The sequence below is a fragment of the Myxine glutinosa genome, chromosome 8 (assembly GCF_964187855.1).
Source record: "Myxine glutinosa chromosome 8, kmMyxGlut1.1, whole genome shotgun sequence".
Taxonomy (NCBI): domain Eukaryota; kingdom Metazoa; phylum Chordata; class Myxini; order Myxiniformes; family Myxinidae; genus Myxine; species Myxine glutinosa.
In genome coordinates this window covers 145485337-145502464 of record NC_136268.1, presented here as the reverse complement: position 1 = coordinate 145502464, position 17128 = coordinate 145485337, and the positions used below count along the sequence as shown (strand labels likewise).

At 45.4% G+C, this 17128-nt stretch overlaps 2 protein-coding genes across 2 annotated transcripts in view; both read left to right on the top strand.

Moving 5' to 3' along the window:
* Positions 1 to 17128, top strand: part of LOC137432990 (chitotriosidase-1) — a 337722-nt gene that overhangs the window by 248008 nt on the left and 72586 nt on the right. The gene's annotated exons all lie outside the window — the stretch shown is intronic.
* The window catches only part of LOC137432182 (gametocyte-specific factor 1-like), a 107056-nt gene that overhangs the window by 27472 nt on the left and 62456 nt on the right, over positions 1 to 17128 (top strand). The window contains exons 3-5 of the mRNA XM_068123886.2: positions 2680 to 2757; positions 3123 to 3189; positions 3316 to 3384. Coding sequence (XP_067979987.2) covers positions 2680 to 2757; positions 3123 to 3189; positions 3316 to 3384 — 214 coding nt within the window. The remainder of the gene's footprint in view (positions 1 to 2679; positions 2758 to 3122; positions 3190 to 3315; positions 3385 to 17128) is intronic.

The window sequence follows — 17128 nt, the reverse complement described above, 5'->3', positions numbered from 1 at the left end:
ATCAGTGTTGTGAAAATCAAGCAGTTCCACAACTTTGTCCCATAGGTAGGTTTAATTTCAATCAGATCTCTGACATCATCCTGTAAAATACAATCATGCAATACACATCAGGATCTTGGCATCATATAGAAAGTAACGGTGATATTAGTCAAAGCAAGCTTGCCTAAAATATCAGCGGGTACGTACCGTCCAAATCTACATGTCATAGAATAATGTCGCAGGAGTGGCCCTTGGGTCGTGGTCGTCCGAGGTCTTATAGACGCCGCACAGCGGTTTAAGTGAGCATCACACCTGGGTTCAACTTTGATCCACTTTGATCCATTTTCACTACAATCAGTTATGAGGTTAGTTAGCTACACAATACCGAAAATTCGGTGAAAAATGAAATGAAAAATGAAAAATCGAGCTCCGTGGGGCTAGACACATGACATTGGCCTAACCAAATATCGAAACCCCTGTCAGATTCCACCAAACCCCTCGGAGAACATGTAGCTTGAACTCGACTACCCCCAAAAAGACATCTTTTTCGGGCGTGGCTCCGCCCACAATGGGCGCAATACGCCCACTCTAGGCAGGACACAACTCGATCATGATATCAACCTCCTACCCAAGTTTCATCAAGATCGGATGATATCATCGGGTAGTTATGCTGCGGACACACACACACACACACACACACACAGACACAGACACAGACACAGACACAGACACAGACACAGACACACACACACAGACACACACACATGATGAATATAGTGGTCACCTGATAACTCGAGAACCAACAGAATAAAAGTTAGAGATCTGGTTGCCCATGTGGACAAGCAGATTATCTCCGTGCATACGAATAAATATTCCTTTTTGTCTATCAAGTTGTCTGTCACTATTTTTGATAAAGGTGGACAGACCTTACGGGGGGATGATGGAGGGCGGTGTGGGTTTGTCGTGGGTATTGTTAGCTATATAGGGTGACGGTTGACAGTGTAGGGGGGAGTGCTGCTGATTGTCTTACTTTTGAGCGATGCTGTTTCTTCCGCTCAATCGTGGGGATGGCATTCTCTCAATCGTGGCAGATAACCACAAGATCAGGCCATCTCTGTTGTTTCATAATTGTGATCTGTAAAATGTTCTCGCACAAAAGCAAACATTTTGTAGGCCCGATCCACACACGTATTTCGGACAAACCTCGTATAATTTCTGGCAACCCTCGGATCTTTCGGCCATTGGTGTAGTATTAAACGCTCTCTATTTATATTATTACAACCACCAAGGATGCATCAACCAGGCATATTTGTCGAAATCTGAAAATTAATTGGCGTTTGAGTTAACGCGTAGCGCGATGTAACCTACAAACAATACGGAAGTGACGTTTGACATCATGGTGTGACGCCTTGGCTAATCATGAAGATGATTTCGACTTTTAATCGCAAAATTACCGACTTTATAAATCACAAAAAGACACATCGTATCTGTTTTGTTAAGGTATCAAGGGATACATTAGCGTCGAGGTGGTCTGAGCGTTTGGGGTCCCCTTTAAGGTGTATAGAGCAGTTAAATAGTTCCTTTCTTGGTGTGGCACTCAAATTACAAAATAAATAACAAAAACAATGATAACATTGTAACAAAGCATTTATTAATTAATACTAATAATATTAACAACAACATTAATATTAGTATCATTTGGCAGTAATAATAACAAACTTATTTAATTTCCTTCCCACCCGCCCTGGCTCAAGAACAGGGCGGTTATGCTAAAGGTCCATGAAGCCCAACGGGCCCACTCGTATCTTAAATGCGGCACAAATACCGGTTGACTTTTTAAATGTACAGTTCCTCTGTTCATTAGTGGTACCATCAGGAATTGATTCGTAATTTCTGAAACAGCTGATAGACGTACTGCCAAAGACATCCTGGTTTTGATGTCATGAGTAAGTCCTGGTACTCAATGGTTCACTCAAGAATATTTGTGACAGAGTTGGAGATGAGGAAGTGGAATGGAGAAGCCGTGAAGAAAGGGCCTGGAGCACGAAAACGGCGACACCACGAGGAGCTCACAAAATCGGGTTGAGGCATCGCATTTTGGAGACTGTGACATATTGGGATTCAACTAGACGTGGACGCCATTCCAGATCGTGTTGATGTTGTACTTACAGGCGGTGAAGAAGCAACATCGATGCATTCTTTCTGTGGCAACCAGCCGGATCTTTCCTGAGCAAACAACCCCCCACCCCCTCCCTCTACCGCTGGTGCACCTTTTCTGGCAAGATATTCAAACCGACCAAGATATTTGAGAAATATTCGAGAAAACTGATCAATAATTCAAACTGACCGAGAAATACAAGATATTCAAGATATTTGAACAGGCATATGAGGAAGACATAATAACTACCCATCTGGTCATTCTTGACAACATGCATTGGAACATTGGCAACAATGAAGAAGATTTTGTCAAGGACTTTGTGCACATTTTGGCCTTATTGCCTCTGTGAGGATTAAAGAGTACATCTGACGCATACAATTTTGCCACAGGTAGTTGATTAATGTTTATAATTAAGTTGTAAGTTTTTATATGCAAGCAAGTTTTGATTTAACATCATTGTCTTAGTACAGCGAATTGTGACTTTGTTAGATAGCATTTATTAATATTTACCTTGATACGCTACATTGTGACCTGTCCCTCAGATTTGAAGAGCGGGGCCTTTCCAATGAGCAAAATAAAAGATTGGGAGACCAGTTCAATGTCGGAAAACTGGGAGGACGGTGATACTCAACTTTTATTTTGCTCCCATTCACTTGCTTTTTTTCCCCTTCCCGGATACCTTCCTCTTCCCCTTATTTGGCTGCTCTGCCCCTCTTTCTTGCTTCTGCTCCCCACAATCCCTCCACTATCCCCTTCTATCCCCTTCTCTTATGTCATCATATTTTACTGAAATCACATTTCTCCATCCTTCCTCTTTCTGTTTCCTCATTTTTCCTTGAAATGTTGGTCTACCACCCTCCATCAATTCCTGCTAAATCCCTGTATTTTTTCTTCCTTTCTTCCTTTTATCACACCCACCCCTTTTGTCATATCCTTCTTCACTGATTACATTTTAATGCAATTGTGCATTTTGTTGTGCCTCCAGAGATGCAAGATCCTCGTGTATTTGTGTGGGGCGAACCAAATTTCATCCATGGGGACAACTTCTCAAAGTACGCTGTGAACACCGTTTTTGTTTGTTTCATGTCCTTGGGCATTTGCCGGTGGGTGTGAGTTGAACAATGTGATTAAAAAAAAACTCTTCTACCCCATCCCCTTCACCCCCTTCTCCATGATAGTTTGAACAAGCATATGAGGAAGACGTACAAGCAACAGCTGAAAAAAATGATCAGCAAAGAAGAACATAGGTTTGGTGTACTTTTACAACAAATTATAATGAACTTTTGTATTGAGTTTTATTTGTAGAATTTGTCAATTTGTAGAAAATAAATCGCCTTGTGTTTGCACTTTCAAAAACCTTCAGCTTAGTTACACATGGACGTGTTAAATAAGGTGGTGCATAAGACTGCATCAACGGTCCTGATTGGTTGCAATTTGGTGTGCAAAATTGATAGTGGGAAATACCCTGGTGTTGGGCTAGCGGCTAGGGTGCCGGCTTAGGATCCTAGGATCGAATACCGGTCGATCGCTGAATTAACGCCAGGGGGGTTGACTCAGCCTGTCATCCTTCCGAGGTCGGCTAATTGAGTACCAGTTCACTGGTAATTCCCTGTTTGTCGTAAAAAGGCGACAAAAAGGGTTGGCGGCAGGAAGGGCATCCGGCCGTAAAACATTGCTTCAAAAAGGGGACCAAAAAAAAAAACAACAACCACGGTTCCCGAAAAAGGCCAACCCCCGCTTTGCGGGGAAAAATGGCCTCTAAATGTGGTTATTATATTTTTATAACGGTTCTAAACCTCTGGATTTTTAAAAAATGACCTTTAAAATCCATTATTTCATTTCAATAAAAACATTTCATTTCATTTTAAAAAATTAAAACATTGCCTCAAACAGGGAACCATGAATTGTCATGGGGCCCGCAAGGCTAACCCCTGCTCTAGCGGGGAAAAATGGCCTTAAAACGATCATTCATTCATTCATTCATTTCATTTCAATAGAATTGTATACTTGAACACTGCGTGGCATAGAGTGTTCTATAATAAATAGATGGCACTTAGTGAGGGGGAAAACCCTAACTCCTGAAGTTTTATTTATGGGGGTTTTCTGTACAGTTTTGAGTTTTATCCCCTGGGTTTTCTTTGAAAAATAAAATTTCTTAAATGCTGGCAGGTTAGCCTAAACCCCTGAAGAACCCCCACATGCATAAGTTTGAATCTTTACCCAGCTCATCTGTCATGATTGTTATCTCCTCTCTCGCCCTCTCTGCCCATCATTACCAAACACCGGAGGCATAATTCAGTCTTACAATTTCATTTACAGAATCTGAATTTACATCTAACTTTGTTCCGTTCGGCCGAGTAGAAAGAACTTTGGGTTTTTTGCCAAATCATTCGCTATGATAGATAAGGCCGAAAAAAATATATTGCTGGTCTCTGGTCAGACCAAAGTTCCAGAATTGATGGGGCGATGCGGTTTTTTTTTTTTCATTTTTTTTTTTTTTAAAGCATGGATTGCACATATAAAGGTGTTTTTTGTGCCCTCATGCCTTGCGGTCCTCCTCATCTGCCGTGGCGCCATCCAGAGAGAAATTAAAGACAGCCAATGGGACTGGTAGGCCTTTTTGTAAATAACGAACACAAGCTTGTTATTTTAAAATGTATTTAGTCTGAAAATCATTAAGTTCTTCAAGCATATTATAGACTGCCATTTCGTTCTCGAGATCACCTCGCCGTACCGTCAAACATTCCAATGCGTCGATCACGTCAACACTGAGCATGCGCAAGTGGTCTATCAGGCGATTGCTGAAGCATTTGAATGCTGAAAAAACCGTGCATGCGCAAATGACGACACCCCTGGACTAATCTTGGTGTACGGGATGACACTGCATGTGTATCAAAGCCGTGCGTGCGCAGCTGGGCTAAACGGCGAACGTGGAAACGCTTGAATCCATGCCGATGGTTTCCCACGATCTCTTCTCCCAGTCCACCAGATTATCACAGACACTTGCAACTTCATGGCAAACGAGGTAGGATCCAGGCCTAACTAACGAGACCACCCGCAGCTCTCTAGGCCTTCTGGTTGCTTCGCACGAACCCGACAAAGAACGTCTTCGTTTCAATAAATGACAATATCCAGCCGATTGGATTAATGACGGCACGGCACACAAAACCACCCATATCTTTGGAACCGCTGGTTGGATTTGGACAAAGTAAACGGAGTTTTGTAGGGGAGAACCGTGCGCGAATGTCGGTATCAATGACCCGTATTCCCCGAGATAGCGCGCCAGCCCGGTAACAACAGGTGCGCGCTGTTGTTGGTACCGTTGGAAATTTGAAAAAAAAAAATTTGTTGACGCGCAGGGTCAAAATCGATGCGCGCGCTGACCAGAGACCGGAAATATATTTTTCTCGGCCTAATGCTATGTTGTATGACATTGTGGTATTCCGGAGCATAGTGCATCAAGCTCATCTGTCATGGCATTGGTTATTTTTCTCTGTTTATTCAGTGCTTCATAGGATTGTTGTTGTTCTATGGCCCTATCATCCTATCAAATTCATCCAATAACCCGTATATGTCTGCTACTAAGTAATATATATACATTCTACACTGAATTTACAAAGGCCTGCACAGGGAGATCGCAAGTCACAGTCGGAGACTGTTTAAAGATGTGTGTTTTGGGCCTCGTCCAGAAAGAAGTGGAATTTTATTGGATACTTGTTACCTTGCTGCTGTAAGAACCACGGTCATATGTGCGGAGTAGGCCTGTGTGATAATGGAAAAACCCATATCAGAATAATGGGTCTGATTAGACGAGGAAAATAATTCTCGGTTTACGAGGAAAATTAGACTAGGAAAATAAACAATACAACAAATGAAAGGCAACAAATAATGGTTTAATGAAACAAAGCTTGGAAAACACCTCACCACCATATAATTCAAAACACCTCACCTCACCACCACGTAATTCAAAACACCTCAGCACCATGTAATTCAAAACACCTCACCACCACGTAATTCAAAACCCCTCACCACCACGTAATTAAAAACCCCTCACCACCACGTAATTCAAAACCCCTCACCACCACGTAATTCAAAACCCCTCACCACCACGTAATTCAAAACCCCTCACCACCATGTAATTCAAAGCACCTCACCACCACATAATTAAAAACACCTCACAACTAACCTGCCAAACAACTTGCTCTTACTATGTCTCTCCGAAATGACAGACTGGACAACCCTCCCATCTAATTTCTCAACAATCCTCTCCAAGAAGTTCTGTCACTCAAGCTTTTGGTTCTCACTATCTGCCATGATCTTTCCTGGGAAAACCACATTTCCAAGCTGACCTCCAAAGCCAGTCGCAGACTGGGCATCCTCCGTCGTGAAAAGTCCTTCCTTGGCACACCTGAGCTCCTCACCACATACAAGGCTGTCACCTGCAGCTCAATGGAATACGGTTCTCCCATCTGGGCCGGTGCTCCTGCCTCACACCTGGCTCGGCTTCACACTGTTGAAACCAAAGCTTTCAGAATCATTGGAATCTCCCGCGATGAAGCTAACCCCGAGGGCCTTTCACTCACTCACCGCAGGCAGGTTGGTTGTCTTTCTGTCTTCTTCCGACTCCTCTCCGGCCTTGCCCCCCAGCTCTCTCTGGGCTCTGTTCCCCAAATATTCCTACAGGTCGCACAAGATCTGCCTGCAACCCTCTTATGGTTAAACTGCCAAAATCAAGACTCTCTGCTCACCTTCACTCCTTCATTCCTCTTTTCTCCAGCCTCTGGAATAAACTCCCTCACTTCCTTCAATCCCACTCCTCCCTCCAGGTCTTTAAACCAGCTGTTCACCACCATCTCTTATCTTTCCCCATGCAAAACCTTGATCTTTTCTACCCCCGTTAATTTCACCCCAAATCCACTTTTTTGGAATACCGACTTCTTTCCTGGAAGTTCTAGCTGTGTTCATGTGTTTTATTCCTCTCCCACCCCCCTCACCATTCCCATGCCTCCACCTCACGAAAATCCGTGAATGGCTTGGAAATAACCGCAAATGTCTGGAAAATCCCGTGAATGCATGCCGTGCCATTGTTTCAATGGGGAAAAGGGAGACAGCTAATTCCACTAATAGATACGGTGGAGTGTTTTCATTCTGTACAGTAACTCGTGGTGATGATGTGTTATGCAGCTGGTGGAATATCCCGCAAAGCTGTACACAGTGTGAATGGCGGGATATCACATGAAGCGAGCTATTCACCATGTGAATGATGGGATGCACCGCAAAGCAATGTTTACCATCAATGTTTACCATGTGAACGGCGGGATATCACATGAAGCTATTTACAGTGTGAATGATGGGATATGCCGCGAAGCATGCCATGAAGCAATGTTTGCCGTGTGAACGGCGGGATATCATGTGAAGCTCGCTTGGCCGCGAAAACCGTGAAAACGTGAAGCACAGCACAGTGAATATTGAAGCATGTCGTGCTTGCTGCTCGTAGATGTTTTCTTTATGTACAGTGCATTCAGAAAGTATTCAGACCCCTTCACTTTTTTCACATTTTGTTATTGTTACAGACGCGGTTTTGGATGTTAGTTTACCGAGCGGTTTGGTATGACCGCGTCTGCACAGTTTACCCGATTCCACTCGAACGTTGGCCGAATCGCGCTACGCTAGATCAATGAAGGAAAGGACACAACGGCTGGGTTAAATGACACGACACCAGGGTACAGTTCTCAAGACCTCCGGAGGAGGTTATAATATGGGTTTGCAGAACGTTTAGATTACACGCACAAGAGGTACAGCACAGAAAGGTAGGCACTTAAACACGGTCTTATCTTAGCCCCGACAGACCACAGATAAACGGGACAAGACTGACTCACACAGGGATTGATGGCAAGGAAGGGCAGAATCGATGGCTCAAGGTGCACCTTGGCTCAGGGACAGGATCCACACGGTCCGGTCCAGATATGCGGGGAGGTATCGTCGCGCTGGAGGTGGCGTCTGTTTCTCCTCAAGCTGGGGGCGCATCTCACGTCACCTCCGGTAAGTGGCTGCGTATATCCAGCGGGGAGTGACACGCCCTCGGCTCGTTAGCTCCGCCCCAGATGGAATCGGTCCGCCGCTTCTTATTGGGTGCGGGGGGGGGGGGTTACCGGGCTCCGCCCTTGACGAGGAGCTGACAGTCAGCCCCTGTGTGGTAACCCCGTCGGAGCACATGGGCAATGGCGGCTAACCAAGCCGGAGTGAGGACGCACACTCCCCGCGCCGCCCCCGCTGTTGTTGTAGTTGTTGTTGTTGTAGTTTCATGAGGAAGATGGGAGGATGCGGAGATGAGATTGTGGGGAGGTATTGGGAGGTCCTAAACTTACTACTGGTGCCATAAAATCACATTCTGGTGCAACGAAGAGTCAGAATTAATGGAAACGAGTCCTTAACTGACATAGACTAAGAATAACTAGCAAGATGTCCTATAGTTGTCTACGTGAGATGCGGTGAACCTGGGCACGACATTTAATGGGGGAAAAAGGGGAAGGTCGGGGCTACAGAGTGTTGTTTACAGACAATGGGACTAGGGAATTGGGGATAGTTGGGGAGTAATGGGGAAATAGGGGAATATTTACAAGCGGATATGGATGGAGGCCAAATCCCATATCCGCAACATTGCACCCTTCTCTACCTCGGGGCGTCCCGACCCGATAAATTTTTACCTACTTTAGTGTGGCACTCAGATGTAGTTCCCTCTACTATTAACTCTACCCTGAGTGCGACAGTTTTACAGATGTTCACAAATGAGTAAATATGTCCCCCTGCGACGTTGCACCCTTCTCCTCACAGAAACACACCCACAGGATAACCGAATCGCGGAAAGAATCCTCAAACTAAACATACAGCCGGTAGGGAGCATTATTTACACAAGACTACGCTGATATTTACACTACGATCCAGGACCTGTTTTTGGAGGAACACATGCAGATGTTATGCATAGAGAGAGCACGCATGCCAGCATCGATACACCAACCCACGAGTGCTCTGTGGCCTTACGGCCTTTAATAATGTGCAGAGCACCCCATCCAAGCACCAAAAGCACCACCCCATCACACAGTCAGCACCATCCGGTGCACCAATAAAGTGTTCAACAATCACCGGTGGTGTCGCAGCCGGCCGATGTTCTGCCGCTGGTCTTGCCTTCATGTGGAGCACTTGGCCTTCTAGCTTCCTTAAAAAATAAAGAAAGGCGCCAACCGCGTCCATTTCTGTATTGTGGCCGTCAGGGGCCAACTATTAGTGGTTCACCTGTATGGCATAGGTGCCACGTTGACCCATAGGTCCATCAACGGGTGGTGCTTGCCCGCAAGAGAACTGCGGTCCATGGTGGGCGGCCACAAACATTGCGGTCCATATGGTGTATCGATCCCGGCAGCAAGCAGCGAAAGTACAGGCCCACAACTGCGGAGCCAGCACCTCTCTCTCCTCTCTCTCTGCCCCAAAGCCAGATCCTCGGAGGTGGGAGACAAAAGAAGAAGACAAGTGAGTAAGGTGGTAAGGGCGCAAAAGTGCACGCAATACAAGATGATGCACACTGGGGGCACATGGGAACCAGGTGAGACAGGTACGTTCCTACCGTACGCCCCCCCCCCACCAGGTAACCTTCATGGCCCCTCCCTTACCCCTTACTGTATCCACAAAACACAACACTACCCATAAACATCTACTTTACCAATCAACAAACGTCCCTACTGTCTTCCCCGTTCCTCCCATAATAGCCTAGTCAAAAAATCTGAAAATGTGCCTTTATAGAATGATTGAGGCATTTTTGAGTAAAAGCAAACAAACCACTTTTTCTGGGGTAGTTTTTCATGCTGAATATGAATCTGTTGTTTGCCAAGCCCAAAAATGCGTAATTAGGTCACTAATCAAGGTCAAAGGTCAATGAGTGCAAAATTCAATTTTTTTGAAAAAATGCTTTATTTTACATCCCCTATCTGTACATTTCAATTATTTTACAATATTTTGTCTAGTAAGGTTGCTAAAGCTTTTCAAAATCTTATTTTTAAAGGAAAACGTGAGGACACATCTATGCTCATTTGCCTTTATCTCTGTAAGGGGCGACAATTAGTTTTTGCGTAATTTGCTTGCAGTTTAACCTCTAAATGCACAATGGGGCAGAGTTTTTATGCTCCTATTGATGGTCTAGAGATAGATTTTATAAAGACAGAATCTAAATGTCACCGGTAAACAACATAGGTCAAAGGTCAATGAGTGCGAAAGTCTTGCAATGACGTAACAGTTACTTGCACTTGAAACCATCCCTTTCACTCAACAGTGAAAGTGGCTTCATCTTTCTGACCCCAATGCATTTGCCATGTTTGTCAAATCATTTCCATTCAGACAGAGCAGGGTGTTCTTCAATAGACCCTTAATGATGAAGAATGAATCTAATAGCCTAGCATAAGCCATCTAGTTCGTACCCTAGGCATCAGGCATTAAACATTTCAGGAGTACAGGTAAGGGTCTTTTTAAGATTGTTAAAAAATGAAATATAAAATCAAATGAAAGTAAAGGAATGCATTCTTCTTTGGTGAGATACATGTACATACAAATGTGTAATGTATGCTTGACATCTCACATCATAGGCAGGCCTACATACATGTACATTTACCTAACAGTAGTAAAAAGACAGGCAGGGCATGGGCATTGACGATGAGTGCCTAATGCATCTACCACTAATGAATTAGTGATATCGGTTAGATGTTTTGTCTTGAAGAAGCTTTACTTTGTGTCTTTGAGAATAAGATTAAAACCCGGGCCAACACTGCCTGCGCTTATTCGATCATTTAAGGGCTGTTGCAGTATATCATACAACGTTGTAGTTTTCATGGTCAGAACATGCGTGCCTGGTGCTTAGTTTGGTTTCTGTTTCTCCCCTCAGGCCAACCATGGAACCTATTGCCAGCCTCAAGCGACAGCGTGAGGATGTGTCGTTTGAACTTTGTATCATTTGTCAGGGAACTAGCCAGGTCAAAGATACGATTTTCAACCAGACAAACCAGGGTATTGCTGCCATCAGAGAGGCGACCGAGCTCCGATGCAAACTTAGACACTATGAATTTCGATCAGCCGTGGACAGGCTTTCGACTCTCTTTGCAGAGCCTCCAGAAAGTCTCCCCAAACTTAAATGGCATAAGCTATGTTACTCTGCATACACACACAAGGGGAAAATAAATGCTAAGCTAGCCAAGGAACAATCGAAAAACGAAAAAGATCCTGAAAGAAAGAGTGTTTCGGCTGAAGCATGTCCGTTTTTACGCAGTAGTACTACTAAGATGAACTGGACATTGTGTATGTTCTGCCAGAACTTTGACAAGAAGCAGAAGACAAGTCGTGTCACAACCTTCAAAATGAGTAATGAAATTACGGAAAAAGCTAAATTTGTACATAACATCTTAGTCCGTACTGCAAATGAGAATGATTTAATCTCAGCTGAGGCATGTTACCATGTTAACTGTCTTAGTAAATTCTTTAGGGATGTCAAAAGGGCGGAAACTGAAAGCAAATCAGCAGACATGGCGATATCATGGTTGTGTCAAGAGCTGCGTCACTCTGCTGAGAAAGGGCACGTATTTGAACTATCTGCAGTGTTCGAGAGGTACAAAGAGTTAGCCAGTGAGTGCGACGGCACAATTCCTACATCGTATCTTAGTAGACTGGGGACTTTTAAAGAAACTTTGTCGAATTGCATTGGGGACATTTATGAATTTCTTGTGCTAAGAAATTTGGCGCCTTCAGAGAAACAAACTTTGCTTCTTCCACGACATTTCAGTCACATACCTCTTTCAGAAATGGTGTGCGGTCAGAACAGTGCAGACTATATTCCCATATTTAGACAACAGGATGATCATTTTCTGTCTTTAGTGCACGTTGCTCTGCAACTCCGCAGTGATATCATGTCACATCCTGCATTCGAAGGTTGCGATGTAAGCGAAAAAGCAGAGTTGGCAAGTGTACCACCATCTGTACTCATGTTTGTGAATATCTTGCTTGGAGGCCAAAGTAGTGTCGATGCTGAGTTTGACGAAAGTGAGATGTCTGAAACTGGTTGGGTGAAGAAGACAAGGGTCCTTAGCATTGGACAAGACATGGTCTATGGTGTATGTGGAGACAAGAAGGCACCGCCTAAACACGTTGGAATGGGTATGACGCTGCACCAGTCAACTCGATCAAAGAAATTAGTTGAGCTATTCCATAATGCTGGGCACATAATCAGCTATAACCGGGTTCTTAGGTATGACACTGCCATGGCTGAAAACACTCTGAAAGCGCTTGATCAAGAAACTGGGGCAGTTGTTACCAGCAACCTGGTTTCGGGACGATTTGTGCATTTTTCTGGCGACAATATTGACATCAATGACTCTACCCTAGATGGCAAAAATACATTTCACGCTACTCAGTTAGCTGCCTGGCAGAGGGGGCCATCTGCTGAAAGCGGTCTTGGAGACATCAAACCATCCAATACGTCAACGTTGGATATACCAACAGCAGTTGAAAAGATCCAACAACAGCAGTTTCCGACACCATCAAAGAAGGTCACAGAAGATGCTGAAAAGTTCATTTGCCATATCTACAAGGAACCATCTGAGAACTGTAATCAAGCCCGCATTAAACTGTTCAACAAATGCCATGCAACGGAGACCCTACCTCCATCTAGTGATGCAGCAAAGTTCCACATAGAGCGTGCAAACTACCAAAGTTTCATTTGGAGAGAGGCCAGTAATCCAATGACAGATCTGCCACCGCCGACTGATTGTGGATGGAAACTCGTTGATGACAAGTTGTCACCGGTTCTTACAACTTTACCGTCAATTCCAAAGGGATGCCGAGAACTTACTCAGTGTGGTTGCAAGAAAGGTTGCAGTTCTGATAGTTGCTCTTGTCGGAAGTGGGGGAAACAGTTCTGCACTGAGGCCTGCAAGTGCAATGCCAGTGAAACACCATGTCGAAACAGGCCAAAGTAGGGGGGGGGGGGGGGGGTCAGAGCTTACACAGTTAAGCTAATTGGCATTCCCCTGGATGGCTCCTCCTTCCAGCCAATCAGTCTGACAGACTGCAATTGATTCAGGATTAATTAAGAATACATGTGATAATGATCAACTGCCTGCACTCCAAACATGTTTGCCATGAAGTGCATTTTGCGCCTTGTGCCATGCAAGTGCACTTTGCGCCTTGTGACCGTTAGCCTTAATTAAGTGGCTAATTAGTCAAATATTGACATTTAGTGTAGAAAACAATCTTGCTATTATATAGGACTCAGGTAAACCACTTCACTGATGGTATTTAAGGCAACAATTCAAGTGAATTAAAACAGTATGTCAAAAAACGAAAAGTTGCTTCATTACAGATATATTCACAAAAATCTGATTTTTTCCCTTCACAATTCCCTTTACTTTCATAATTGTGAAAAGCTGTAGTAACCTTACCAGACAAAATACTGTAAAACAAGTCAAGTGAATCCACTTGGATTCCGCCCAGGTTGGCACATGGAAATTATGATGTAGCATAATTATCATCTCGGGTCAAGATTTGAAATTATGCCATGGTTTTTGTAAAATTGCTACTAGTATTCACATTATGTACTTTCACCAAAACATACATCATCATAGAAACATACATAGAATTTGGGTCCTCTGGGTCATTTGGGTCCTCTGGGTCATTTGGGTCCTCTGGGTCATTTGGGTCCTCTGGGTCATTTGGGTCCTCTGGGTCATTTGGGTCCTCTGGGTCATTTGGGTCCTCTGGGTCCTCTGGGTCCTCTGGGTCATTTGGGTCCTCTGGGTCATTTGGGTCCTCTGGGTCATTTGGGTCCTCTGGGTCATTTGGGTCATTTGGGTCATTTGGGTCCTCTGGGTCATTTGGGTCATTTGGGTCCTCTGGGTCATTTGGGTCCTCTGGGTCATTTGGGTCCTCTGGGTCCTCTGGGTCCTCTGGGTCATTTGGGTCCTCTGGGTCATTTGGGTCCTCTGGGTCATTTGGGTCCTCTGGGTCATTTGGGTCCTCTGGGTCATTTGGGTCCTCTGGGTCATTTGGGTCCTCTGGGTCATTTGGGTCCTCTGGGTCATTTGGGTCCTCTGGGTCATTTGGGTCCTCTGGGTCATTTGGGTCCTCTGGGTCATTTGGGTCCTCTGGGTCATTTGGGTCCTCTGGGTCATTTGGGTCCTCTGGGTCATTTGGGTCATTTGGGTCCTCTGGGTCATTTGGGTCCTCTGGGTCATTTGGGTCCTCTGGGTCCTCTGGGTCATTTGGGTCCTCTGGGTCATTTGGGTCCTCTGGGTCATTTGGGTCCTCTGGGTCCTCTGGGTCCTCTGGGTCATTTGGGTCCTCTGGGTCATTTGGGTCCTCTGGGTCATTTGGGTCCTTTGGGTCATTTGGGTCCTCTGGGTCATTTGGGTCCTCTGGGTCATTTGGGTCCTCTGGGTCATTTGGGTCCTCTGGGTCATTTGGGTCCTCTGGGTCATTTGGGTCCTCTGGGTCATTTGGGTCCTCTGGGTCATTTGGGTCCTCTGGGTCATTTGGGTCCTCTGGGTCATTTGGGTCATTTGGGTCCTCTGGGTCATTTGGGTCCTCTGGGTCATTTGGGTCATTTGGGTCCTCTGGGTCATTTGGGTCCTCTGGGTCATTTGGGTCATTTGGGTCCTCTGGGTCATTTGGGTCCTCTGGGTCATTTGGGTCCTCTGGGTCATTTGGGTCCTCTGGGTCATTTGGGTCCTCTGGGTCATTTGGGTCATTTGGGTCCTCTGGGTCATTTGGGTCCTCTGGGTCATTTGGGTCCTTTGGGTCCTCTGGGTCATTTGGGTCCTCTGGGTCATTTGGGTCCTATATTCCTATCCTATAACATATATATCTCCTATAACCTATCCTATAAATATAGATTTGATGACGTCATGTTTACACATCTGAGCGACAGAAATGAGCGACAGAAATGAGCGACAGAAATGGGTGACAGAAACTAGCTTCACTTTTGAGCGCCCGAAATTCCCAGGCAAACGCTATAACGCACCAGGTTTACAACCTGTGCGTTAATAATTGAAATGTACAGATAGGTGATGTAAAATAAAACATTTTTTCAAAAATTTTGAATTTTGCACTCATTGACCTTTGACCTTGATTAGTGACCTAATTACGCATTTTTGGGCTTGGCAAACAACAGATTCGTATTCAGCACGAAAAACTACCCCAGAAAAAGTGGTTTGCTTGCTTTTACTCAAAAATGCCTCATGAATTCACGTTTCCCAGAAATTTGACTAGACTATAAACCAAATTCGTCTTCTCTCCCTCCTAACCAATCAAATTTGCCATTTCCAACTCTCATCAAAATTTGCCATCTCCAACTCATCATCAGTCCCTCCTAAGGAGGGAGAGATGGAATCACCCCAATGTCTCATCCACGTCGTGATGCGTCTCACCAATCCAACCAGCAATTCTCATTTCCTGCACACAGAACAAAGAAAACACAGGTGTGGAGTCATCATCATCACCACAGGTAAGTGGCTGCGTATGGTGCGACAGGTTCATCAATCCTAACTATTTCCTAAATGACTTTAACAACTTTACATTACCCGGGGTCTTTCTCCTGCCAAACCATTGGCCCTCTTACACTATGGGTTCTAAAAACCAATTCCCATTGACCAAACTGTGGTGCTTTTCAATTTGGGGTCTCACTCCCCCGATTCATCTCGCGGTGCCCTCGCACAATTTCTGGGCCGCGACGTGTAGCTCTCCCAGCAGGTCTACCCACCTGCACACCTCCACCACTGCAGTTGCCTCCGAGCTTACCTGCTCCTTACCCTAACCTAACTACCTGGGGAAGGCCCTCTGGCGCTCTCCCCACTCGGTGCCCTCTCTGGCACTGGGCTACCCGGGTCCGTCCTCCGGATCCTCGGGCCCCACTGACACTAACGGCTCCCAGAGCCCACCTGCGGCCTCACCTGGCCGACATCCTCACAGTGGTGGAGTGCCCAACCAACTACACACACTAACAGGCTACACGCCCAGCCATTTCCACAACACTAATGCACCCATCCGCAATACCATTCTGCAACCGCACCACAAATGCCAATATCCAACCACAATTTACCTATACCCTCTACCTAACACTTACACTACCCGCCCCGGGTACTCGTGAAAGGGGTCCACTCTTCCCCCATCCACACCTTCGCACCATGCACACCACTCCGTACCACTTACTCCATGTACTCCACACACCTGTACTTGCACACCTGTGCTCTCATACTTGGTGCCGCCTGCACCCTTCTCTCCCCAAGCGCATTCGCGCTGATCCACAACACTCACTACTCATACACTGCTCCACACTGCTCCACACACCTGTCCAGCTCTCACACAGCATCATCTCATCTAACTACTCCTCTCTGAAACTTGCGCTTCCCAGTCGTCCCTTTAAACTATTGCGCTCCCTCGTCATTATCATCCACCCTAATCTACCTGCGTCCCCACTACAGGTATCAGTCACTCACTAACCTTAACTTCACCTAATGTCATCTTCGCTAGATCCCTATCAATATAACCTAACCCACCCGGGCTAGTTTTCACTGCCATACACCCCATAATCGAGTGCGCATTTGCCCCACATGGGAAGGGTGGCAGGGATGCCACCCTTACCCACTGGGCCCATTGCTCACTACCAATTTTGCCCATCAAATTTCAACAAATCAAAAATTTTGCCAATCACTACTCATCATCTGCCAATCATTACTGCCAATCCTTTGCCAATCATCAAATTTTGTTTTTCTAATTTCGGGGCCTAAACACTATCCTCGTCATTACCGTCTACTTACTAATGCCTCTCGGTGCGCCAATTAACTTCTAAAGCTCGGCTTCGTAAAGCCGAGCAATGAATGCGGGTTGTGTGGTGCCAGCGGCTGGATACATCCCGCATTCGGTGCAGGGAAGGAGGTTTACCCGGGCCGAGATCCCACGCAC